The sequence below is a fragment of the Pollachius pollachius genome (assembly GCF_949987615.1).
Source record: "Pollachius pollachius genome assembly, chromosome: 18".
In the NCBI taxonomy this organism is placed as follows: Eukaryota; Metazoa; Chordata; class Actinopteri; order Gadiformes; family Gadidae; genus Pollachius; species Pollachius pollachius.
In genome coordinates, this window is record NC_136951.1 from 11,884,156 (window position 1) to 11,907,990 (window position 23,835).

General features: G+C 46.7%; 1 protein-coding gene across 4 annotated transcripts; it reads right to left on the reverse strand.

Moving 5' to 3' along the window:
* Positions 1-9,600: 9,600 nt before the first annotated feature.
* gata3 (GATA binding protein 3) lies at positions 9,601-23,067 on the reverse strand. Of its 4 annotated transcripts, none has more exons than XM_079755565.1 (5): positions 22,068-23,067; positions 20,578-21,057; positions 17,637-17,677; positions 15,467-15,592; positions 9,601-12,095 (listed from the first exon to the last, which is right to left on the reverse strand). In XM_079755565.1, the coding sequence occupies exons 1-5, from the start codon at positions 22,300-22,302 to the stop codon at positions 11,817-11,819; spliced, it is 1,161 nt and encodes a 386-aa protein (XP_079611691.1). In that variant the 5' UTR covers positions 22,303-23,067; the 3' UTR covers positions 9,601-11,816. The 4 variants fall into 4 exon arrangements, with proteins under 4 accessions (XP_079611691.1, XP_079611690.1, XP_079611689.1 ...); XM_079755564.1 differs by having other exon boundaries at positions 20,521-21,057; XM_079755563.1 differs by lacking the exon at positions 17,637-17,677 and adding an exon at positions 17,738-17,883 and having other exon boundaries at positions 22,068-23,063.
* Positions 23,068-23,835: the final 768 nt, after the last annotated feature.

The window sequence follows — 23,835 nt, forward strand, 5'->3', positions numbered from 1 at the left end:
TGCCGCCAACTATTCTGAATTTTCTTACACTTCCGATGACTGAATCGACTTGACTCTACGGAGGAACGCCCCCCCCCCGAACCTCCCACAATCTCACACACAGACGCACACAGACACAATCGGGTTCCTCGACACTAGCCCACGTTTACCGTCAGCACAGTGAAAAATGACCTCCTCCTCCACCCCCGACCTGTTGCTCCACGGTCAATAACGCTGCAGTGGGAGCCGCCGCTGCCGTTGGAGTACGGGGGGGGGGGGGGGGGGGGGGGGGTGTCCTGCTGCTTCCTGGTCCAGGGCGAGTGATCTTCAGGCGTTTTGATAAACAAACCGTCTCTGTCTGGTTTGGTCTGGGTGTTGACAGCCATCGCATTCTCGACACTTCTTTCTGCTTTGCTCGCTCTCTATGTCTCTCTCTCTCTCTCTCTGTCTCTCTCTATCTCTCTCTCTCTCTCTCTCTTTCTCTTTCTCTTTCTCTCTCTCTCTCTTTTTCCCGCTCGACAGGTTGGATTCCTTAGTCGGGATTCGTTATGTTTGCATGTGAATGTGAGTGTGTGCGTGTCTTTACCTTAGTTTACTGAGCTTATCGGGCTGATCAAATTGCTTGTGTATACAACATGGAGGGCAGTGGCGTCAGGTGGATCTGACTCCAGCAGAACCTCACCACCGTATCACTTCAACCATGAGATTGTACGACCCTGTCACGTCATTCACTGATGAGATACAAAAATCATAGTACACATACGGATATATTGATATATATATATACAAATTTGTGATATACAAAGTCCTACCACACTCTACAGAGTGTGCCGAAAAAATCGAAATGTTTGACTGCTCGGTTAACATTTTAACCAAAGGAAGCATCAGAAGGTGTTTCCTTAAACATTTACAGAGCTAAAACACTTGTCACTATTGCGCACACTCTACTTCTTATCATGCGCTAAATAAGGTCAAAGTGGTCTAACCTTGAAGAATATGCGCACAGTTCCGTAGCGACTGTTGTCTTTGGTCTTGGCTACTTTGTTTGACTGTGAGGACAAGAGGTCAAGGCCTATTAGCGGCACTAAACCCTTATCTTCTCCTCCTCACTGTTTAAACTGCACTCCAGCTGAATCAGGCCCTACACTCAACCGACCTTCTGTCCCAACCAACCGACCTGCCAACAACCAACCCCAGAAGGAGTTCTGTCTGACAAGCCTGTCCCCCCTTCCCCCTCATCCCCCCTTCTCCCCAAACAACACCTGACGAACTAAGAGAGCGCTTGCGAGGCTACGTCAGATTTGTCGCGGCCTGACGACCAACTTCGGAAAGCTTCCAAAGGTTCCATGGAAGCATCCCAACCACGTCCTCCGTGCAAAAATAAAATAAGAGTATTTTGCATACCCACATTTTGCATAATGGGAAAAAGCAGAAGAAGGAAGGGAACTGTAGCGATTGCCCCGTGATGACGGTGTGCACTGTGTGAACAGGGCGGTGGAATTTACAGGTGGGCTCACGTTGGCGGTTTTTTATCGGTGGTTGCGAAAGCTGCTCACACCTCCGCGAAAAGGCATTGCGCACCACGGGATCTGAGTGCAAGAGACAAAAGGACGAAGTCGCAGCTCCGCCCTGCCCGCCCAGACTTCTGCAGCTCTCAACGTCTCTCGACAAGTGACCGACAAACGCCTCGCCTGTCTCCCGTCTTCAGGGCCCTGCCGTATAAAGAATATCATTTGCTTTGGGCTTCAAACGATGACCCAAAGTCAAAGAACATCATCAAAGGCTTGATGCGATGTCATGTATTATTTATTCATTATTCTTATGAGCTATCAAGTCATTTTGTAGATGATGGCGTTATCAAAGGTGACAAGCACTGAATGAAGGTTCATGTTAAGAAGGAGCAGGTAGAAGTTAGGCATCGCGCTTCGAGGATGACTACTGCTAGACTGCGGACATTGGGGATCGAACCTGGTACCTCTCGGGGATGGGGATGTCCAACACCCTAGCCATCACATTTCCTGAATCCCCCTTCAGGGATGAATAACTTGTTATCTCATAGATGCAATAACAATAAACTCAATGCTCCCTTCTCATAGAATAAAGACCACACTCCCAGTTCTCCGACCTCCGATGACCTCTCCACGGGACTGGTTCCACCCCCGCCCACTTCCTCACCCACCCCCACCCTGGGCCAGTCCCACCAGACCAGCTTGTACCTCAGGAAAGAGCCTTCCCTGTGAAAACAGGGAGCCTGTCACCCCTCCCCGCATCCAGTGAAAACACCCATACCAGGGGTCCCAGAGGGAGGTGGGGGTGGTGGGGGTGATGGTGGGGGTGGGGGTGGCGGTGGGGATGGGGTTGGGCGCGTTCAGCTTAGGCAAGTGGGAGAGCAGCCGAGAACAGAGTATAAATGTTGGACAGCAATATTCATGCCGTTCAGCCAGGACCCAGCACAGTGGAAAACATTCATTCAGAGAGGACGCCTAAGTCGGTTTTGTTGTGGGAAATTGTTTCAAAATTGAATTGTTATCGGCGGGTTTTAGGTTGAGCAACCGCTGGTTGGCCGGGTCTTCCAGCTAGCTAGCGTCTAGCTTGGCAGAAAAAAATGTGGCGTGGCGAGAGAAAGGAGGGCACAAAAAAAGACCATTGAATAAAGGAATTGAAGAATGTGGATGCGCAACATCTCTCTCTATATGTCTCTCTCTCTCTCTCTCTCTCTCTCTCTCTCTCTCTCTCTCTCACTCTCTCTCTCTCTCTCTCTCGTCATCCCCTGCTCTCTGAGGCTCTGTCTCACTCCCATGTTGTAGATGTGGTTCTCTCACATTGACACACGATAGGTATGAGAATTCAATGATAATATGATTTATCCACAAGGTAAGCCTTGTGGATAATGTACAAATTACAGCATAAATTAATGAAGTGATTCATTGTTTGCACAATATTAACTGAGTAACAACCATTCTCATTTAATGTATTTTAATTGGCACGACACAAAGGAAATATATTATGATTGACTGTTAAGAGCTCCAAATGAATTATGAAGAGAATTCGCTGTCCCAAAATGTATGTTTGAAACATTAAGAGGCCTTTTTTAATTTGATAGTGTACTAATGGAAAGGGATGCACAGGCATGTCTTCTGTGGTCTGGCAACACAAACTTGTCAATCAATTGAAATGAGCCAACAGGTACAGGCCTGATATTATTTTTACTTTCTTCGGTGTTTGCCAGTGCACAGCTTACCCCAAAACATTCAGGGGTGCTCTCAAAGAACACACCGTACCGTTAAATCTGCCTCGTCATATGGCAGAAAATGAATCAACATGTATTAATAGACTCTAATGGGTTTCCCGATGTACAAAGCGGAGAAGGTGACTTGTCGACTTTGCATGATGGGGGGGGGGGGGCAGGAGCTGAGCACAGCAGTCTGCGTAAACCCCCCCGCCCCACACACACACAAACACCCCGCCCCTCGGCACTGGTGCAGACGGCCCACACTGTCGGCGCCATTCAGAAGCCGGGGAGCGTAACAGTTTGACGGTTTTCTCTGGAAGAGGTGTGAGAGACTAGGTCATGTACGGTTCTGGCATGTGTACCTAGTCAGATATCGAGCCAAAAACAACAACCCTGCAGAGGGTCAACAGACACACTCTCAGTAACACACGCATTTGATGTAATTAAGACAGAGCGGAAGCTACACATAGCTAGCCCGCCACGCTTAACTATAACAGGTATAGATGTATGTGTCAAGCTTTTATTTATTGTTTTGAAATGGAGTTAATATTTATCTTAATCCGGCACATTTCAAACGGTTAAGTTTGAATCTAGACTGGCAGCCGGGTTAGCGCGCTCGACAAACACGCCCTGGCGAGCTGCTGCCAAGAAACTGTCGCCGACCCATCACATATGTATGGCCCTCGGCACAGTAGCCAAATGAGCGGAGCAACACAAACACCTGTCTCGCCCATCGCTCTGTGGCTTTTCTTGACGCGCCTCGTCCAAAAGCCACCGAGCCAACGGTGGCCATTTTGGAGCAGCCCGAAGTACAGCGCGGCTCGCACCATTCTCAAATGGAGTGGCGGGGGGGGACACGGTGAGAGTAGAGAGCAGTGAGAGAGTAGTGCTCACGTAGGAAAAAGCCATTGGCGCGAAAGAGTTTTGGACGAGAGAGAGGACTAGCATAACTGAAGCGGCAGGTGAGGAGAAGTTGTGTTTTAGCCTGAGGACCTGGGTGGGGACAGGGGGCCTGAGCGTTGGGGTGGGGAGAGCCAGGGCTCCCCCGGGGGTGAAGGCTGTAAAACATGAGGCTCGTCCAGGGAGAACACGTAGTCGGAGTGAGCGCTGGGAGTAGAGTTCCACTGCAGGTGAGGCCGTTGGGTTTTAGAGAGGGATTAGAACAGGGTTAAGGAGAGGAAGCGGTTGCTTTGATAGGTAGGAGAGACACACATGTAACAGTTTGGAGAGAAAAGGGAGGGCTGGGAACTTGAGCGCTTGGTTACGGCCCCGGTGTTTCCATGTGTGTCTCGTCAACACACCGGGTGATGAGTCAGTGTGTTGACAGCTTATGAAGAACTCCCCGCCTTTTGAACGACGATGGCGATGATGATGATGATGATGATGATGATGATGGTGATGATGAGGGTTGGTGATGGTGGTGATGATGAAGATTAGGATGATGATAAGATGAGGATGATAATGACCATGATGATGATGGTTGTGATGATGATGATGAAGATTAGGATGATGATAAAATGTGGATGACGATTGTAATAATGACTATGAAGAAGGCGATGATGCTGGTGACGATGACGATGACGTTGATGATGATGTGAAGGCAGGGGGAGGGCTGCAGGGGGGGGCTTTAAAAGCACACTTAACCTGGAAAGGACAAGATCCAACCCCCCCCCCCCCCCACCCCCATCAAACCACACATCATCAGCCTGACCCCGCCATCACCGACAACACCCTCCACCAGACCATTCACCGTCAATGGAGCGAGCCCTGCTCCGATGACGCCTGGCTCACAGTGCCCTTTGCACAACCTTTATCCCGAAGATTCCCCCTTTATGCCATTTCTCTCTCTCTCTTTCTCTCTCTCTCTCTCTCTCGCCCCATCACTCACTCCACCTGTGTTCTGTCGAGGGGTCCGGCTGTGTGCACGCCCACCTCTCCCTAGGTGCTCCCCAGGTGAACCGGTGACCTCTGACCCCTGTCACTCTTCCGGAAGCACTTGCCATGAGCCCCACTCATTCCTTCTCTTTCCAACTCTTAGACATGCACACACACATTTACACACACACACACACACTAACACACACACACACACACAAACGTACACACACGTACACAAACCCACGCAAAAGCTATTACGATTTCTTAATCCCCAAACTTATGATGAAGAAGAATCCCGCTATTAGCACAACAATGGCAGATAGATAAACAAAGGAAGAAAAAAAATATGCACAGAAATCAAGTCATTTCCACAGCCTTAAGACAATCTGTGTATTGTTTGACAGCGCATTTAGCATGTGCACACACCGCGAGCGTTTTATTCCTCTCTCGCTCACGCTCATCTGTTGATGAATCTCAACATCAGCCATTGTCAAACAGAAAGAGAGAGAGAGAGAGATAAAGGGAGAGAGAGACATAGACAGAGGGAGAAAAGGGCGATAGAGAGACAACGCCGGCGAGAGAAAAGAGAGAAAGGGAGTGACGACGGTTAAGTCTTATTGTCTGCTCGGCCGTCCAACGATGCCCCAGGGCACGACACTAAAAAGAGATAATTATCTTTTATCTCGCTGTGTTATGACGGGCAGATTATGGTTCACAATTTACGCCATTGTCCCGGAGACAATGGAGCATGAGGCTGCTCTTTTGATAACAGCGAGGGGATCTTGAACGACAACCGCGGTAATACCGAGGCACCGGCTGATCCTTTATGTACGGGCTAGAAGACGTCCTCGCTGTCGCCGGCAAGAACAGGGAATCAACAAGCGGGCGGCGGAGTGTTAGTGTATCAGTGTAGCCTCCCTGGGCTCTCACGGCCATCCAGCAGACACACAGATGTACGTTAACCCCGCGAGTCACAACCTGTAATGCTTAGGCACCGTAAGCATGCCAAAGGCTGGTGATTAAAGATGTTTAAACGATTTGACTTGTTTGCAAGTCAATTTCGTATTGGATTTTAAATTCGGAAACTAGTGTTGCTAATGATGCAAAAGATATTTGGTGTGTATTTGAAAGATACACAAAAAGTAGGATTATTTAAGGATGTATTGCTTCATTAAACATGGATGTCAAAAAAAATGTTTTCGTTGAAGGAAAACTGAAACACGAGCCAAGACAGCTCGTAGCGTGTTGCTGTCAGGTAAAGTTTGTGCGAAGGCCTGACGATTAGCTAACTTGTATGCTTCGCTGCCAAGGTATTTATAAAATCTAAAGTCTGACATCAGAAATCCGTCGATCAATAATAATTTCATTAGGATATTAAGTTGTTCTCTTCAAAGGAAATAATTGACTGACGATATAATCATTGCAGCCCTAATTAAGTAACCGCCTTGATTTTTCTCACTATTATCCCCTCCCATTGATGATAGACGATTTTAACTTGCACTGTCGAAGTTTCTCGCACAAACTTTTTTTAAAACATTATTTGAAATGATGGATATATAATGATGTGTATCAGCCAGAATGAAACACATCCACCCACGGCTAATTAAACTCAAATGATTTTCTGCTCTCTGAATAAACTGAATACAGTGACAACTATGTAGGGAAGATCTCAATTGTAGCCTAGGCGTAGAGGGTGTTGTGTTAGGGAGTGAGCGATGGAGAGTATGAGACGTCTACCCTTTAATGACAAAGTGGCTTGAATAGGTTGGCTTTCATCATTCATCTACATAATTCTGAATCATTTCGAACCCAAGTAGATCTAATGACTGCCGTTTAAAATATATATACAATGTTGTTTCAAAATAATGTACAACGTTGTGTTGTCTTGTTTTTTAAAATATCTAAACATTCAGAATGAACGATCAGTTGACCTCACGGCATCTCTTGAGTTTTTTCAAAAAATACACACATCCATCTGCTGTCATCTCTCTCCCTCTTTCCTGTAATAAGTAAGAAAAGACTGACACGCAGGAAGGGTGGGAGAGGGGGAGGGGGGGAGGGGGAGAGGGTGAGGAGAAGAAGAAAATAAACCCAAGAACATTAGTGCAACACAATAGTTAATAATGAGCACTTTACCTGTGAGTCAGTTCTTGTTCCTGCCGGCCTGGTGTTTGGCCCAGCGCTGGCAGCCGCCCAGAGCCAACAGCAGAGGAGAAAGGTCAGCCAGGGGCCACAGGGGACCCGCTACGGGGCCAAAGCCTGGCTCAATCGCCTTACACAAGCACACACACACACGCACACACACACGCACACACACACACACACACTCTCACACACACACACACACACACACACACATACACACACTCACACACTCACTCACACACACACACACACACACACACACACACACACACACACACACACACAAACAGTGGCAGACAGATACACATTCATGTTCACGTAGACACACACACACACACACACACACACACACACACAGACACACACACAAACAGTGGCAGACAGGAACACATTAATGTTCACATAGACACACACACACACACACACAAACACACAAACAGTAGCAGACAGAAACACATTCAGGTTCACATAGACACACACACACATACAAACACATACAGACAGAAATAAATACATACATGCACACACAGTGAGGCAGATAGTCACACACAAACACACACACACACACACACAAACACACAGACAGACACATAGACATATACACACAAGCACACACAGTGAGGCAGACAGGCACGTAGACTTATACCCTCACACACACACACAAACACACACACGCACACACAAACCGGCAGACATGCACATAGACACAAACACCCCCCACAGACACACACACAAATGCAGAAGCGCGCAAGCTCATATAAACACACACGCACACACACACACACACACACACACACACACATACAAACACACAGTGCTTCTCATTTCGTCTGCCCTGTTGACCCCACTATTAAAACACAGGAGCAAATCTCCTGATTAGACACAGAGGGCTCTTAGGCAGACGCTAACCAAACACTGAGATCCACGTGGGTGCACTGCACTTCTGCCAGGAAGGTCACAGCTTTCCAATCCACCACGCCTGTTATGGTTTTGACCTGTGTTTGTTGGAGGCCGTTTTATAAGTCTGATATTAGGTTTTTTGTACTGTATGTACTGTGGTGAGCTTCTATTAGCTAGGTGGCAATTGTAATCAGGAGAACGTCTATCACTTGGAAATCTTATAAAGATTTATTTTTTGAGTTTTAGAGAAATAACATTTTTGACATTATCTGTAAATCAATTAGGTTTTGTGGAGAAAATGTTTGAAGAAGTTTGCTTAGTCTTTTATCAATGGGACTTGGCAGTAGATCAAAATGTAGTAATGGGAACAATCATAGAGACCCCAACACAAGAGAGAGAACTTCACTAAGTCCACTGTAAGATTATTTAGTTGTTTAGGGGAGGGTACGTCTTCAAGATCTGTGAATATGTTGGGACTTACCAAGAAGTAATTTTGTAACAGTGGAGCCGCTGTACTTTAATCCAAGGATTTAACCCAGTGTCCGTATATGTTCAGAGGCAGGCCAAATATATGTTGGGTCATAACTTTTTTTGTACCAACTTTGTCTCTTTCTTTACTTATACATTATAGTAAATAATCGGGTTACACCATAGTAGACTTATTCATGTTATTCTTCAAACAGGAAGCACCCACTACTCTGCGGTCAGTTGATTGGCTGAAGCAAAGGTCTCACTTCCTCTTTGCTTTCACAGCCCCAGTAAAGTGCAAATTTCTCACCGTCTCTATTTGTATCCATGCGGATCACCAAGACATGATTATCTGCCTGACTTAAGGCCCACAGTGTGATAAAACAAGTAGTCAGCTACAGCAGGACTATTAGATCAAGGAGTTATTTTCTTTTCGGTGCTTTGGTAATCAATTCTGTGTTTGCGCACATTTTGATGTTTTGTTTAACTGCGGCGTCCCTTCCCCTCTTCATCTCTTCTATAACTCAGTTTAATTAAATTTAGATTTTCAAAATAAAATAAAAAGAGGCTCCAGAATAGAGTCCTCTTTGTGTGGGCATGGATGATGTTTAGAAATGATGTCATGAGTGCCATGTAGTATATTGACACAGCTCTTGTTGTTTTTCTAAGGCTTTGGATCTGATGAGCCTGCTCCCCCCCCCCCCCCCCCCCCCCCGAATCGCCAGCCAAAGCAACAACCCGTTGTCTCTGCTGGGGCACGGCTGAGCCCTCAGCCGTCCTCCATTGCCAGTGTTTATTTCTGCACTTCCTTGTTTGTACTAAAACCACAAGAGCTGTTGCAGTGAATTCTGGGTAAATGTGTAAAAAGAAATGCAAACATGGCTGGGTGTCTCCGGTTGAGGGGATGGTGTGTGTGTGGCGGGGAGGGGGGTGGGGTTGATGTGTCAAACATCACAGGGTGGGTTCACACACAGCGAAGGAGACTCTTGACTACAGGCTAACATGTCAACAGAGATTAAACTAGTTTATTATTTTTCAAAGAAGGGGAGAAAAAAAATACGAAACAAAAAAGGCAGTCATATTTTACACTAGTGATTATTATTAAATTTTTTACAACCATTCAGTCTGCATAACATAAAGAAATAATTCTACATCTTTGTTTCTTTCGTATTTTTGGTACTCTGATTTTTACATACAAATAACAAATACAGGAACTTTTTTTCACAATGCATATAATCTGTGGGCAGGACAAACGTTTTTTTAGGTGATTCAATAGGGCAGTGTGTGTGTGTGTGTGTGTGTGTGTGTGTCTGTCTTTCTGTGTGTGTATGTGTGTGTGTGTGTGTGTGTGTGTGTGTGTGTGTGTGTGTGTGTGTGTGTATGCGTGTGTGTGTTTGTGTATGTGTGTGTGAGTGTTTGTTTCCCTATAATTACAGGCATATCTGTGTGTGAGTGTGTGTGAGTTTCTGTGAGTGAGAGAGTGTGTGTGTGTGTGTGTGTGTGTGTGTGTGTGTGTGTGTGTGTGTGTGTGTGTGTGGCTATTTGCATTTGAGCGCACGTGAACACGAACCAATAGTCCGAGGCCTTATAGCACATCCAAATATGAAGAGAGCTATCTGCCGTCCAGAGCAGAGAGACCCTGGGCAAACGTTAATGCATCAAAACACAACTCTAGCAGGCAAAACAAAAACAAGGAAACAAAAAAAAAAAAAAAAACAGAAAATAAAAACAGAGGCCTGCCCTTTTTCTAGTCCGTCCTGCCTGTCTTTTTCACTTCTTCCCGCACCTTCTCTCCCTCCTCTGTCTCTCTCTCCTTCCTTTCTCTTCGTTCTCCAGGTAATCTGTACCTCTCCTGCCTCGTCTTGTACCCATCACGTCGTTTGCTGCCCCTGGGGGCATTTTTTCCTTTTTCATTTTTTTCTTAAACTCACTTAATTAAAAAGTCTTCATTAAATGTACTGTATTTCATACAATTTGTACAAATATGTTCAAAGTTTGTTGGTGTGGAGGAAAAGGGAGAGGGTGTCGAAGGGGGGGGGTGGGGGGCTGGGGCGATATTATTGGATGTGAGTGGGGACAGGTATTCCTGTTACACAGGTAATTAATAGGGCCGACAGGGAGCAGTGTGTGTGTGTGTATGTGTGTGTGTGTTTAGGCACTGGCTTAAACACTCAAAGCCAGGGATGTCTAATATGTGTCTGTGTGTGTGTGTGTGTGTGTTTGTGTCTGTTTGTGTGTGTGTAAAATACGTGTGTGTGTGTGTGTGTGAGTGTGTGTAGAAAAATGGCTTCTTCTTTGTACACAAATGGGCGGGGGAGTTGCGGATGGAAGAGGACACAGCGGGGGGGGGCGGGGGTTGGAAGGAGAGAGAGCGGACATGGAGCTGTCGGCGTGAAGACGGAGCGAGCTGAGGAGTCTGGGTAGAGCGGAGGAGAATGAGAATGTTTTCTCTCTCTCTCTCTCTCTGTCTCTGTCTCTCTGTCTCTCTCTCTATGCATCTATATATAGATGTCCGTCTCACGCTTTGGGTGGAACAAAAAAGAGAAGTGTTCTCGGAGGGCGGGGCGCCGACCCGGTCAAGTTCGTCAAAGCGCCGCGTCGAGAGTTACACACACACATATATATAGATAGAACTTTTTACCTCGAACTCTTTTTTTTCTGTTATAAAAAAAAAAATCATCAAAATGAGAGAAACCACAGTGGAGGTGCCCCGGCCCGTTTCCCTTTGTCTCTCTCTCTCTCTCTCTCTCTCGTTGTCTCTCCCTCGCTCCCTTGCTCCGGTGTCTTCCTCTCCTCCTCCTCTCTCTCTCTCTCTGGTCAGTCTGGCTCGGCGGCGCCCGCGGACACACGCAGACGCACACGCGGCAGCACACCGACACACACACACACGCGCGCGTGGTGGGACAGTCTCAATTGTCTTTTCGTCCTTTTCGCCGGGATAGTTCGGACGCTGAGGTACCTGGAGGTCGGTACCAAAGAGGTCAAGGGGGGGGGGTAGTTCGTGGTGTGTGTGTGTGTGTGCATGTGAGGGAGGGGGGCGGAGGATAGGGGGGGCGGCGTCGGAGGTCGCGAGGTCAAACAGCAGCGGGTGGAGGTGGGTGTGGTCTCGGAAAGCGGAAGTGGGCAGAGAGTGTGAGGTGAGTAGGTGGGGGGGAGGGTTGCTAGGGGCACCGGCGTCACCGGGCGGGGTGGCTGGGGGCGGGGAGATGGTCCTCTAGCCCATGGCGGAGACCATACTGGAGGGGTGGTGGGGGGCGAAGGAGGGGTGCATGGGCGTGGGGCTGGATAGCATGTGGCCCGAGTGCGAGAAGGGAGGGAAAGAGGACATGTGACGGGAGAGCGCGGCGGGGCTGAACGAGCTGCTCTTGTCCATCAGGCTCTTGGAGAAGTCGTCCATCCCATCGTGGGACTTTTTGCTCTTCTTGGACTTGCTGGACATCTTGCGGTTCCGCGTCTGGATGCCCTCCTTCTTCATGGTCAGGGGTCGGTTGATCTGTTTTTGTTTTTTTTTGTTTTGTTTTTTTTTTGGGGGGGGGGGGGTGAGGTGTGTGGGTGGGAGGGGAGAGAGAAGGAGAGAGAAACGTTAATTTGTTTCCATGTTTTGGAATGTCGTGCACAGCATGTGACAATGGCGCCAGACGTTTTCGGGAACTTCTCGATAATGAAGTCGTCCCCCGGGGCGCTTTTATTCGCCCGCCATGAGGCGACACACGAAACGTAAGCGGAGCCGAGCATCGACTAATTCCTCTAGTTTTGTTTTCGTCTACTTGAGAAACGAACAGGCAACAACAATGCGGCAGGCAATGATTTCTGAAACAGAAGCACTTGTGGAGGGACAGAAGATGAGATGATATCTGGTGGCATTTCACCGACAAATAACATTTGTATGGACGGGGTCGGTTTTTTGTTTGTATTTGTTCCGAGTTTTGTGTGTGTGTGTGTTTGTCTGCGTGCGTACGCACGTGTGTGCGTGTGTCTGTGTGTGAAGGCATGCGCCGGAGCTTGAATCACTCGTCTGGACTTGAACAGCGACTCTCAAGCTGGACTGAATCGGAAAGCTCCGGCCCTGCCAGGAAACCAGACAGAGAGAGGGAGAGAGACACTCACACGCGGGGAGCGAGCGAGGGCGAACGAGCTGGAGCGAGGACCGGGACGGGGGGGGGGGGGGGGGGGAGAGCGAGAGAAAAAAGGGGAAATTTATGCAGGAGGAGAAGAGATGCCTGAAAAGGGGTCTGGCAGCTCCTGTAAAACCGGGCGTGCGTGGAAACACAGGCAGCCATGACAGCTGCCGACCGGCGGCCAAGTCCTTCGCTCCTCTCGACCCTCCCACCTCAGCCGCCGCCGCCGCCGCCGCCGCCGCCACCGCCGGCGTCTCCGGGCCAAGATGGACCCCTACCATATTCCGCCGCTGCGGTTCCAGCCCCCGGAATGAGAGCTGGATGATGGAATTCCCGCTGTAGGCTCCGGGATTAGGGGGAGCGGACGGAGACGGGGGCCTGAGTCCATCTGAACCGCTGTGGCCCTCGGAGTGTGGGTGTAGCGCTGCGTCCCTTCCTCTCTTGCTTATTCCTTTTTTTTTGCTGACTCTTTAAGTACGGTGGCCTAGATGATTAGCAGAGGCCAGAAAGGCTTCCCGCTCCCATCCCCCCCCCCCCCCCCCAATCCAGCCCTATCCCTACACCATCCCCTCCCTCCCTCACCGTGGCTCCATACTTGGAACTTTCCCTCTGTCCTCCCCTGACTTTGCCTCTGGGCTACAAACCCAGCCGTCGTCTTCAATATTTGTCCGAAACGCTGCAGGTCTCAGAGGGAGCGGAGAAGTGAGTGTCAAAGTTAAACAAGGCCCACCCCCGTGCACGAATCCAGTCCATAACTGACTCACACATCCGCTGTTACCACCGACCACGACCACAGACAACACTGCGACAATAACACTCTCAGACTACAGATCCCCTGCACGAAGAAGCACAGAGTCCTGCTACGGGGCGAGGAGGAAAAACGAGAAAAACCGGCGAATGATTAAAAAAGACACACACACCAAGTGCAGCTAAGGAATCGACTGCTTTGGGTGTCAACAGCGATCGACGCTCTTTGTGGCAATTCTTCTTGTTTGTTGCGGGTTTCGCTTATCGGCAATAAGTGTGGGGGGGGGGGGGCTGTGTTTTCAGGACACAACACATTGCTACCATCGAGTGTTTTGATTCGTGGCCCATGGACCCGCATGGGCGAACAGAGATTGGAAGGAAGGAGGATCACAACTGCATTCGCGCACGAGAGGTGAGGTGTAAGGTGTGTGTTGTGTGTGTGTGTGTGTGTGTGTGTGTGTGTGTGAGGTGAGGAGAAGAGAGGGTACAGAGCCGGAGGACGGGATGGAATGGAGCGGACTCTGTACTTAATTCCCCATGAATAATGTGGAATTTGTTTCAAAGGGCGCAAGCCCCAACAGATGTCCGGATTTACCAAAGACAAACTCATTTCTGCAGGAACACCAAAAGGAGGTCAGGGTCAGTTCAGATGCTAATGCGTAACTGGCAAATATTATTTCTTCCCCCTTCTCCTCACCTCCACCTCCCTCATCCTCTCCTCTCCCCCCCCCCGTGCTGTGCAGGCTCACAGCGTTCTCTCTAGAATGCCCTGCCGTCCCGTGCCAAGAGCAACACCAGGAGGTGATTGGACCGGGCGGGGGCTTGCGTGACAAGTTGTCGTGGGGTGCAGCGGGAGTCCGCCCCACCCACCACCACCACCACCACCACCACCACCACCCCCACCCCCACCATTAACGCTCCTGCGGAAGGGAGATCAAGACGACCTTCATCTGATTTAATCATAGTAGATTACAAGCGCCGTCTCTGAGTGGGAAAATATAGTGTGTGTGTTGTTTTAGCACGGTGTTGATTCTGCTTCTTGTATATGTGATTATTGGTGTTGTTGTTATTGCTGTTACTGCTATTCATATTTTGATGTGTGTTATTTTATGTATTCATTACAGCAGCCGTTTGATTAGAAACTTCAGTGGTGGAAAGGCTTGGTAGGGAAAGAGCAAAGGAGAGATGAGAGAGAGAGGGAGAGGGAGAGAGGGAGAGAGGGAGAGAGAGAGAGAGAGAGAGAGAGAGATGGGGGATGGAGAGAGTGAGATAGTCCCTGGGGTCTTCAGATTGCCCCAACCCCCCATCCCCAGAACGAATCGGACGGATTGGTGGTGGTCATCGAGTCGACTCACTAACTCCCTGGCGAGCGCGGATGAAACCAAAAGGCCGGAAATAAAAATCGGCCGAGAAATTAATCGAATTTAAATTAATTAAGTACTTCTTCTTCTTCTTGAATATTCAAAAGAAACGCTGCGGGCTGAAATTCGCCACTCAAACGTTTTAGATTAATATTCAGTGCCAATAAATCACATTAAATTCTAGCACGGCATTTTGTTATCGCCGCGTGGTGTCGGGAATGTTCTCTCCAGGAGTGCAGAAGTGTCGCGATAACTTGCTCGCACTTCACAGAGTTAAGACGAAGAAAGAAATTTAAGACCAGTACAGGAGAATGAGAGGGAAACGAAATGATTTTAAAAAGAAATGTGTGTGTGTGTGTGTGTGTGTGTGTGTGTGTGTGTGTGTGTGTGTGTGTGTGTGTGTGTGTGTGTGTGTGTGTGTGTGTGTGTGTGTGTATGTGTCTGCATGTGCATGTATGTGCAGGAGGTGGAACGTTGTGCTGTGTGTGTGTGTGTGTGTGCGTGTGTGTGTTTGTGTGTGTGGGGGGGTGGGGGGGGGCGGTGGAGGGAGGGAGGGAGGGAGGGATGGCAAATGAGACACATGCTTAGATAAGTTAGTAAATGTCTTACTATAATGTATAGGCAGCTGTTTTGCTTACATTATGCAGTTTGAAGTACAGGCCGCAAGCGTTACACACCGGGTCCCCGTTGGCGTTTCTCCGCCACAGTGTCGTCGTGGTCGTTTGACAGTTGGCGCACGACGTGCCCGCCCGTCTCGCTGCCGACTGTGAGGGAAACACACACAGAGGCAGAGAGAGAAAAAGAGATCAATATGGATTCGATCGTCATACTGCTGTGAAAACATAGCATGGTACGAGGAAAAAAAGAAACGTGAAGTAGGCCTATAGGCTACGCCCATGTGAGTTACTGTGAGATTTTTTTTTTTTTTTTACCAGGGACGAGAATAGTTTTTAAGTAAGACCTATGTACAGATGCAATCGAAAACCAGCGTTGCTCTGTCGCTCACACGCCGAACATAGCATCACGTGGTGGAGAATAAATAGTAGATATTTAAAGAATTTCCTTAAGATAGTGCGAGTAAATCAGATTTTCCAAAGTCAAATGTGCTTAAGGTGCGTAACAGTGAGTGTTCCTGTCAAGTATAGCCCCATGGGGGTTGCGCAATTAAAACGCTGGAGGGGCCCCCAAGAAGCGATCAGAGTAATTGAGTATTTTCTCCTTGGTTTTACAGGTGCTTCGAATGACATGCCTGAACATGGATAGAAATAATTGGTTAAATACAATGAAAATGGCGATGCCGTGGATGCTGTAAGGGTGACAGTGGTATGGCAAATCAATCGCTGTCTTTGGAAGGCAATTAAAGCAAAATATACAAAAAATAAAAAAGTAACCAAAAAAACATGGAGAAGTCATTTGGAAATCCAGTTTTACTGAAAATACACTCCACTCTATTGGACATTAACGTCTCTGTATTGCCATGGATTTCACCGCTCGCCTTAGACCCCAATTCAGCCGGATTGGTTGACATTGATGTGATAATCTCTAAAAACAATCGATAGACAGGTGACCGCAAAGGACACACCTCGAAAAGGGACTACATTATCTCGCTGAAAGATTTCCAATTATCCACATCTGGTGGCCCAATAACCTCATTTTCCCCCGCGTGTGCCTCGAATAATGAACCAGAGGTTCCTTCACTTTGGCTTAAAAATAGATTATGTTTAATAAAAAGCTTTCTTAATGGCTTATTTTCCTCTTTAGTCGTTTATCCCTCATGCATATCTCCTATGCACACACACCAAAAAATATCCGCGGTTCTTCGGTCCTCTTTTTGCCCTTCTTTATTTTTAATATATGTGTAAGGGTCGAGGGTTATGAACTAAACAAACTCCAAGTTGTGGATTTTGCGTGCCCTGGGTCGCCCCCCCGTTACACTGATTCGGTCTCCACTCCCCGTTTTGTTTAGACTAGGGAAGCGGGCTGTGTTGTTAAAAGCGACTTATCAGCGGTGCTCAGATATCCGGCAGCTTTTTCCTGCATGGGACAGTCGGGTTTTCACATTAGTCAGTAGGCCGTGCAGCCGCGGGAGGGAGAGAGAGAGAGAGAGAGAGAGAGAGAGAGAGAGAGAGAGAGAGAGAGAGAGAGAGAGAGAGAGAGAGAGAGAGAGAGAGAGTGTGTGTGTGTGTGTGTGTGTGTGTGTGTGTGTGTGTGTGTGTGTGTGTGTGTGTGTGTGTGTGTGTGTGTGTGTGCGTGCGTGCGTGTGTGTGTGTGTGTGTGTGTGTGTGTGCTAGAACAAGCACTTGGGGTGGCTGAATGTGCCCGAGCGCCTTTCTTCTGCCTAGAATTGTATGGCCTGCTTTATTTATTTATTTTTTACCAAGGAAATAGGGGAACTCCCATTAAAGCCTGGGCCCAGTGAGACAGGGCTGTAGTGACTGTGTGCAGACGGTACTGTAACGTAACCTCGGCCTACTTTCTACCAACATAACCGTTGCAAGATGAGGGTTGTGTTGCTTAAAGTTTTTTTGAAAAATTGAATTTATATAAAAAAAAATAATAATGGAAAGTGCTTAAGTCTATTTTAAGACCCCATGCCCAAAGGTTCTTGCCAAAACGGATTTATTGTATTTCATGATAAGTGGAGGTAATTAAGACATCTCCCCAAAATGCATGAAGAAGATGCATACTGCTGTTCCGCTACACATGGGCGTTCCGGGAATCGGGGGGGGGGGGGGGGGGGGTAAAATAAAATAAAAACGCTGAAGCAAATAAAAAATGATTTTTGCTAGGGTATCTGAAAAGAGAGACCTGCACTTGTCGAGTCAATTTCCTGCAGCTAATACTTCTTCCTGCATAGAGAAAGAGAGAAAAACGGAAGCGTCATCAATACAAACGTGGCAGGGACATACCAGTCGTCTCTTCGGCTTGATGAGAGGGCGATTCTGCCCGTTCATCTTGTGATAGAGTCCGCAGGCGTTACACAAATAGTGGCCCGTGCCGTCCCGCCTCCACAGCGGGGTCGACGTAGCTCCACAGTTTACGCACTCTCTGCCTTCTGCAAAGAGCCAACAGTACATACACACAGAATATGGAGAAATTGGTCGAGAGCAGATGGAGCCTACACATGAGAGTAACAACACTGGATGCACTTGAGCCATGAGGTCTACATGCTGAAAGGAAAAAACATGAGTGCAATGCAATGGACGTTTGTCTAAAGTTGTCATAACAATCAAAACATCAGCAATATAACAAATATACAACAAATGTATACAGAAAACGGACTATAATTATCTGACAATTATTATTACCATGTAATATTATTATTACTATTTATATTATTATTGTTATTATTTGTAAGTATTATTATGATTATTTTTTTCAAAACAACTGTCATGCATAAATAAGGCAAGGTCACTTGCTCAAAAGATGAAAATGTAACACAGTGTTAGTGTGAATAAATTATTTGCATTAAGGTCCACTCTAGTTTTATTTATTGTTTGTTGATGATAGATGGGTTAAATCTATAGCCGGCCATGATAAATATAATGATAAGAATATTGCAATGCCTCTTATCCACAGCTCAACCTCTCCTTTAAGTTATTTTTATTTATTGTTATCTTTGTAATTTATTTATTATTATTTTCTATGTATGTATGTATCTATCTATTGTATAATATAATATAATTAATATAATATAATAAAATAAATAGTAATATAATATAATATACTCACATAATATAACATATATCATATGATTATATATTACATGGTATTATATAATAAAATATATTATCATATCTTTCATCTCCCCTGAAGTCTAGAACGGCCAGTTTTTGAAAATAATATAGCAACGATTGAGTTTGATTGACATTTCTCTAGTGACACCGGCAGGTGAGAGGCGCACTAACACTTTTACTATGGAGCGCCTCGCGCTCTCTGCTCAAACTGAAACAACGAAACAGCGCAGTAAAAACACACTCGGAATCACCCTGCGCAGCGCTCTCTTTTGTGAAACTAACAGCCTTTTTTTTTTTTACCTTCTTTTTAGTCATCGCTAGGCCTGCTTCTGCTTTTGACATGCACGGAAAAAAATGCATTTTTCAGCAGTGCGTCACTTGTAGCGGCGGCCGTGTTAAATGTGACAGAAGTGCGACATTAATGAAGGATGTAGACTGTAGGCTACATTGGGCACGTTGCCTCTGCAAAATCCATTTATTCCGTTAACGTTTTGCCTCACGCAGACACATGTGCGGCAATGTGTTTGACAATTTAATTCGATTTTTTTCCCTCACATTTATTTATTCTATAATAACATTGATTATTGCGCAAGAGGGTGTCCCTGGAGATCGCGCGATCGTTATTTACGAGCGCCGTCACTAAACAAAAGGTGTTAAAGGCGTTCCCATTGCGCCACTGATGACCTTATTAAGCCCCTTTAATATCATTACTATTCCGGCATTAGATTCACTATTTGCATTTATATCCCAATGCATGGTATTGAATAAGCCTGGTGATATGCATCATCTAATCCGCACTGTGCCCCCAAAACCGTGCACGTGGCACTGATATTAATCTCATTATAGACATCCGTTTTTTTTTTAAACGTCGCAATGATAAAAGTATTACTCTTCCAATTTACACACAGACATACACACACGCACACATGCATCCACGCAAACGCACACAGACACACACACAAACACACACACACACACACACACACACACACACACACACACACACACACACACACACACACACATCCTCCCCCTCTTTCCCAGCTCATGGGGTCCCGCCATAATAACTCAATGGGTTCTCACTGGTGATTCCCTATGACTGCACAACCAGCATCCGGAGCGCTATCAAAACTGACCGCTGCTGAGTAAACAATGCAACTGTCGCGGGCACCAGTCTGACAGTAATGGGATTATCTTAAACATATAAACGGGCCGAGAGGGAGAGAGAGAGAGAGAGAGAGAGAGAGAGAGAGAGAGAGAGAGAGAGAGAGAGAGAGAGAGAGAGAGAGAGAGAGACATGCAGTGCTCGCTTTTTGCCCCGTTCTCATACTCTCTCACTCACACACACACACAAACACACACACACACACACACACACACACACACACACACACACACACACACACACACACACACACACACACACACACACACACATACACACAAAGACACACGTACACACATACACACACAGATACACTGGTCTAGCCCCTTCCTCTATTGGTTAAAGTAGCGAGATAAATAGAAAGGAAGGGAAGAAATTAAGCCTTAATCATTTTGCGCAACACTGATAATTAATTTAGTAAAACGTTAGACTTAAATTCCACGAGCAGCATTAAGTTAATATGATAGTAGCGATTTAATCTCGAATTGAGTCACATCATGAGTACAATATTCCAGTGGTAGATAGAAAATATATATATGACAATAAATAATATCATACTTCGGTTGATATTATTATTCTAACTATTATCATTTAAATTGAGGAAAGAATATTATTATCTACGTTAGGCCTGCCCGGTCACACAAAGGAGAGGTTGATCATGTGGAGAATGAATGAATGAATTTGGCACGAACATGTTAGTATAGGACACTAATCATGGATGCTATTAAGACTCAAATCTGGGGCATATACGGTAAGATCATATGGTAATGTAAATAAAGCGCACGCCTACCTGAACAGGACCTTGTTTTTGGTCTTGTTTTGGAACCATAACTAGAAGATGACCCACCTATCAGGCTACTTGGAGGAAAGAGGCCTGGGCCGTATTCGGGGACATATTGTGGGTATGTGGCGATGGGGTGGTGGGCAGAAGACGCCCCGGCTCCGATAGATGCCATGCTTCGGCTGTGAGCCGACTCCAGTTTCATACTCTCGGCCAGGGACACCTGGTACTTTATGCACTCTTTGTCCTCTTGCAGGCGTCCAGAGCCGCCAGAGCCCGGGCTGGACAAGCCCGGGTCCGGGGATACGTCCTTGGGAGGGGTCGGGGGAAACGTGAAGAGGTGCGGACTGGAGTGGCCTCCTGACAGAGAGGAGGAGGAGGCCGACGGGTACACGGACAGGCTGGCCGGGGAGCCGTGGTGCAGGGGGTTCTTTTGGAATGGGCTGAGGTTCCAGGGCGAGGTGCTGTGGTGCGAGCTGATGCCCTTGCTCCCCTCGAGCCACGGCAGAGAACCGTGCAGTAGCGAGGGACGACACACCTGGCTACCTGTGTCGCAGCATAAAGAAACAACACGAAACATTACAAAGGGCCCTCGTAATCAATACAACGTGTTTGTGGTGCTTCTCTGTGACAGCATACACACAACGCCTTAGTAAATACGACCGATCAGGTGGGAGCTTTGAATACACACTTTAATATCTGTAAAGCAAAATATGTGTATCTGCCCTAGACTCTCTACAGTGAAACATCGAGCTTTATTTTTGAACCTAAAATGGATCTCGAAAAATGAATTGAAGTTGTTGTTGTTGTTGTTGTTTTACAATGCAGAGCTGTGGCCGCGTTTTTATTAATATGAGGAAGTCGAGTAAATTGTCTAGTGGAAATCGTGCGTCTTTCTTTTTCTCACGATAATGACGCACTAGCTCAATCGATAAACCCAGTTGTGAATGATGGTTCCGAAGGCTGGATAGTAAAGCCAGGGTAAAATATTCTGCCTTGCACTGCCAATATGTGAACACGATCCACAGCATTAATTACTGTATTCTCGAGGTCCTAGACACACTGTGCTGCTTAAAAATAAATGTGTTATGTTTTGGTTTGAACTATAAAATACAACTATGTGTGGGCCTATAGGCCCGCGAATGATTACAATAAAATGTGCACCACGAATATGTTGGAGCCTTTTCATATCCTCGGACGAATTAAATCAAAATATTTCCAGGGAGATAGGTAGCTTGTGTTCAGCCTCATACAAACCAAAAGACACACAGAGGTACGCCACACGTGAACATAAGGGTTTCACATCACGTAAGCAAGCACATTCGGTTTTAAAGTGACTTAAGGCCGCGAGTCGAAATCTGATTAAGTCTGTATCTCTTACAACAACAACACAACGATCCAGTGGACACTTTTTGGGGATATAATTTACCTGAAAAATAAACTATAAAAACAGAAAAATAATAAAATAACAACAAAGGCCTTACGTCAACCAACTGCTTATAATTTTAAATACAATCTAGGCAGGTAACGTGAGCCTACTTATGATGTAAACTTACTGTGGGGTGGAGGAGGGTACCTCTGGACGGCCCGAACTGAGTTTCCATAGTACGGCGAGACGTGGTTCCCCTGTCCATCGATATTAAACAGTACATCCACATCCTCGGCGAGGGGATACTGCGAGGGATCCATGTACGAGTGGCCGAGCCCCGGGTGGTGAGAGCCGGGATGCTGCTCGTTCAGGACCGACGGATGATGGCTCATCCATCGTGGTTGATCCGAACTTACTTCCATGTCTCTTTTTTTGTTTTTCTAACAAATGTTCATGCAGGGCCGGATTAAAAACGGTAACAAGTCAAGAAGAGATAAGAAGAAGAAGGCGATTCTGTCCAAAAAAAATCCCCCGTCGCTCGTTTTAAAATCCACAGACTCCGCGCCGATTTGGCCGCAAGCACCTGGAGAACGAGAAACGATATAGTGTCTATAGGGTTGAAACAGATAGAAAGTTTCAAACTGTTTTCAAGAGAACGAACTTTCAATGGTAACCATGAACATTCACGTGGGGTTTTAACCCAGAACAACACAGTAAAGTGTTAAAACACGACACGTACCCTACATTACAAACGACACCGATAAGCAACTAATAAGTCCAAAAATCGTATCCAGAATCACGTCGATTTCCCGAGCTTTTTTTTCTCCTAAAATATCAACATGAAGTCAATTCAACAAGTGAGGGGGCCGAGAGAGGCGGTGGTGTTCTCAGGCTTGTTTGCAGCAGGGTCGCATACTGCACACTGACTCGCAGCGAAGTTAAACTCACTGATCAAATCTCTGTGCCTAGTTTCAGCCCACTCTCCATTAACTCCCCTTCTCTATCCCTATCTCTCTCTCTCTCTCGCTCTCTCACTCTCGCGCTCCCAGTATATGTCTCCCTTGCTCACTCAACCTTGCTCTACCTCTCTCACTCTAGCCCTCCCCTCTTTTCTCTGTCTCTCCCTTTTCCTTTTTTTTCCCTTTTTTTTTTACAGTGAAGGCATTCTTTCGGGCCGGCGCCAGGCAGCTCAATGGTGGCAGACAGCTGCGGCGCGGCGCAACTTAAGGAGGGTCTGCGTGAGTGTCATCACAGCGACCGGGGGCGGGGCTCCAGCCTATACCCCTAATTGAATAGCGTCGGGCCAGGGGAGATGATGATGATGCGCTGTAATAAAGTAACCGCTGTGGTATGTTTTATACACTGAAATAATAGGGGGTTGCGTATCAGTCGCTTCCACGTTGAAAATACTACCTGTGGACCCCATAAATAAATAAAAAGTAGACTATACTGAAAAACGAAATTTTCTATGTAAAGCGTTTGAAATACCTATACAAAATTATGTATTTAAAAAATGAATACAATGTGTTCAATTGTTTTGACACATATCCTAAATAACAATAATAACAAACATATTTGTATTTCGTTCCAGGAGTTCTCCTGGAAATGATCTAGCAACATATGAAACAGTTTAACAGTCTGTGCATAAATGAAATAAATAAAGTGCGGGAGATGAGAAACACAGAGAGAGAGAGAGAGAGAGAGAGAGAGAGAGAGAGAGAGAGAGAGAGAGAGAGAGAGAGAGAGAAAGAAAGTGGAACTGCAGCAGATCCTGTTGCTCGGGGCCAGTGGCAGGTTGTGGGACGTTCACGCTCTTAAAATTGTGACAGTGCGTCCTCTCGCGGCGACAGGCGCGTTATTCTAACGGCAGACCCAGCTCGAGACCATTTTTTTTTTTTTTTACCACCGTGAAGCACAGCACAGCCAAGGACGCTCGCGAGGCTGACTTTGGGGCT

Excerpts from the sequence above, each read along its gene's own strand:
- gata3 (XM_079755562.1), bottom strand. The coding sequence starts at position 22,302 with ATGGAAGTAAGTTCGGATCAACCACGATGGATGAGCCATCATCCGTCG. Across the intron at positions 17,884-20,520 it reads AAAAACAAGGTCCTGTTCAG|AAGGCAGAGAGTGCGTAAAC; the intron begins GTAGGCGTGCGC and ends GGCTCTTTGCAG. Across the intron at positions 15,593-17,737 it reads TCAAGCCGAAGAGACGACTG|TCGGCAGCGAGACGGGCGGG; the intron begins GTATGTCCCTGC and ends TTTCCCTCACAG.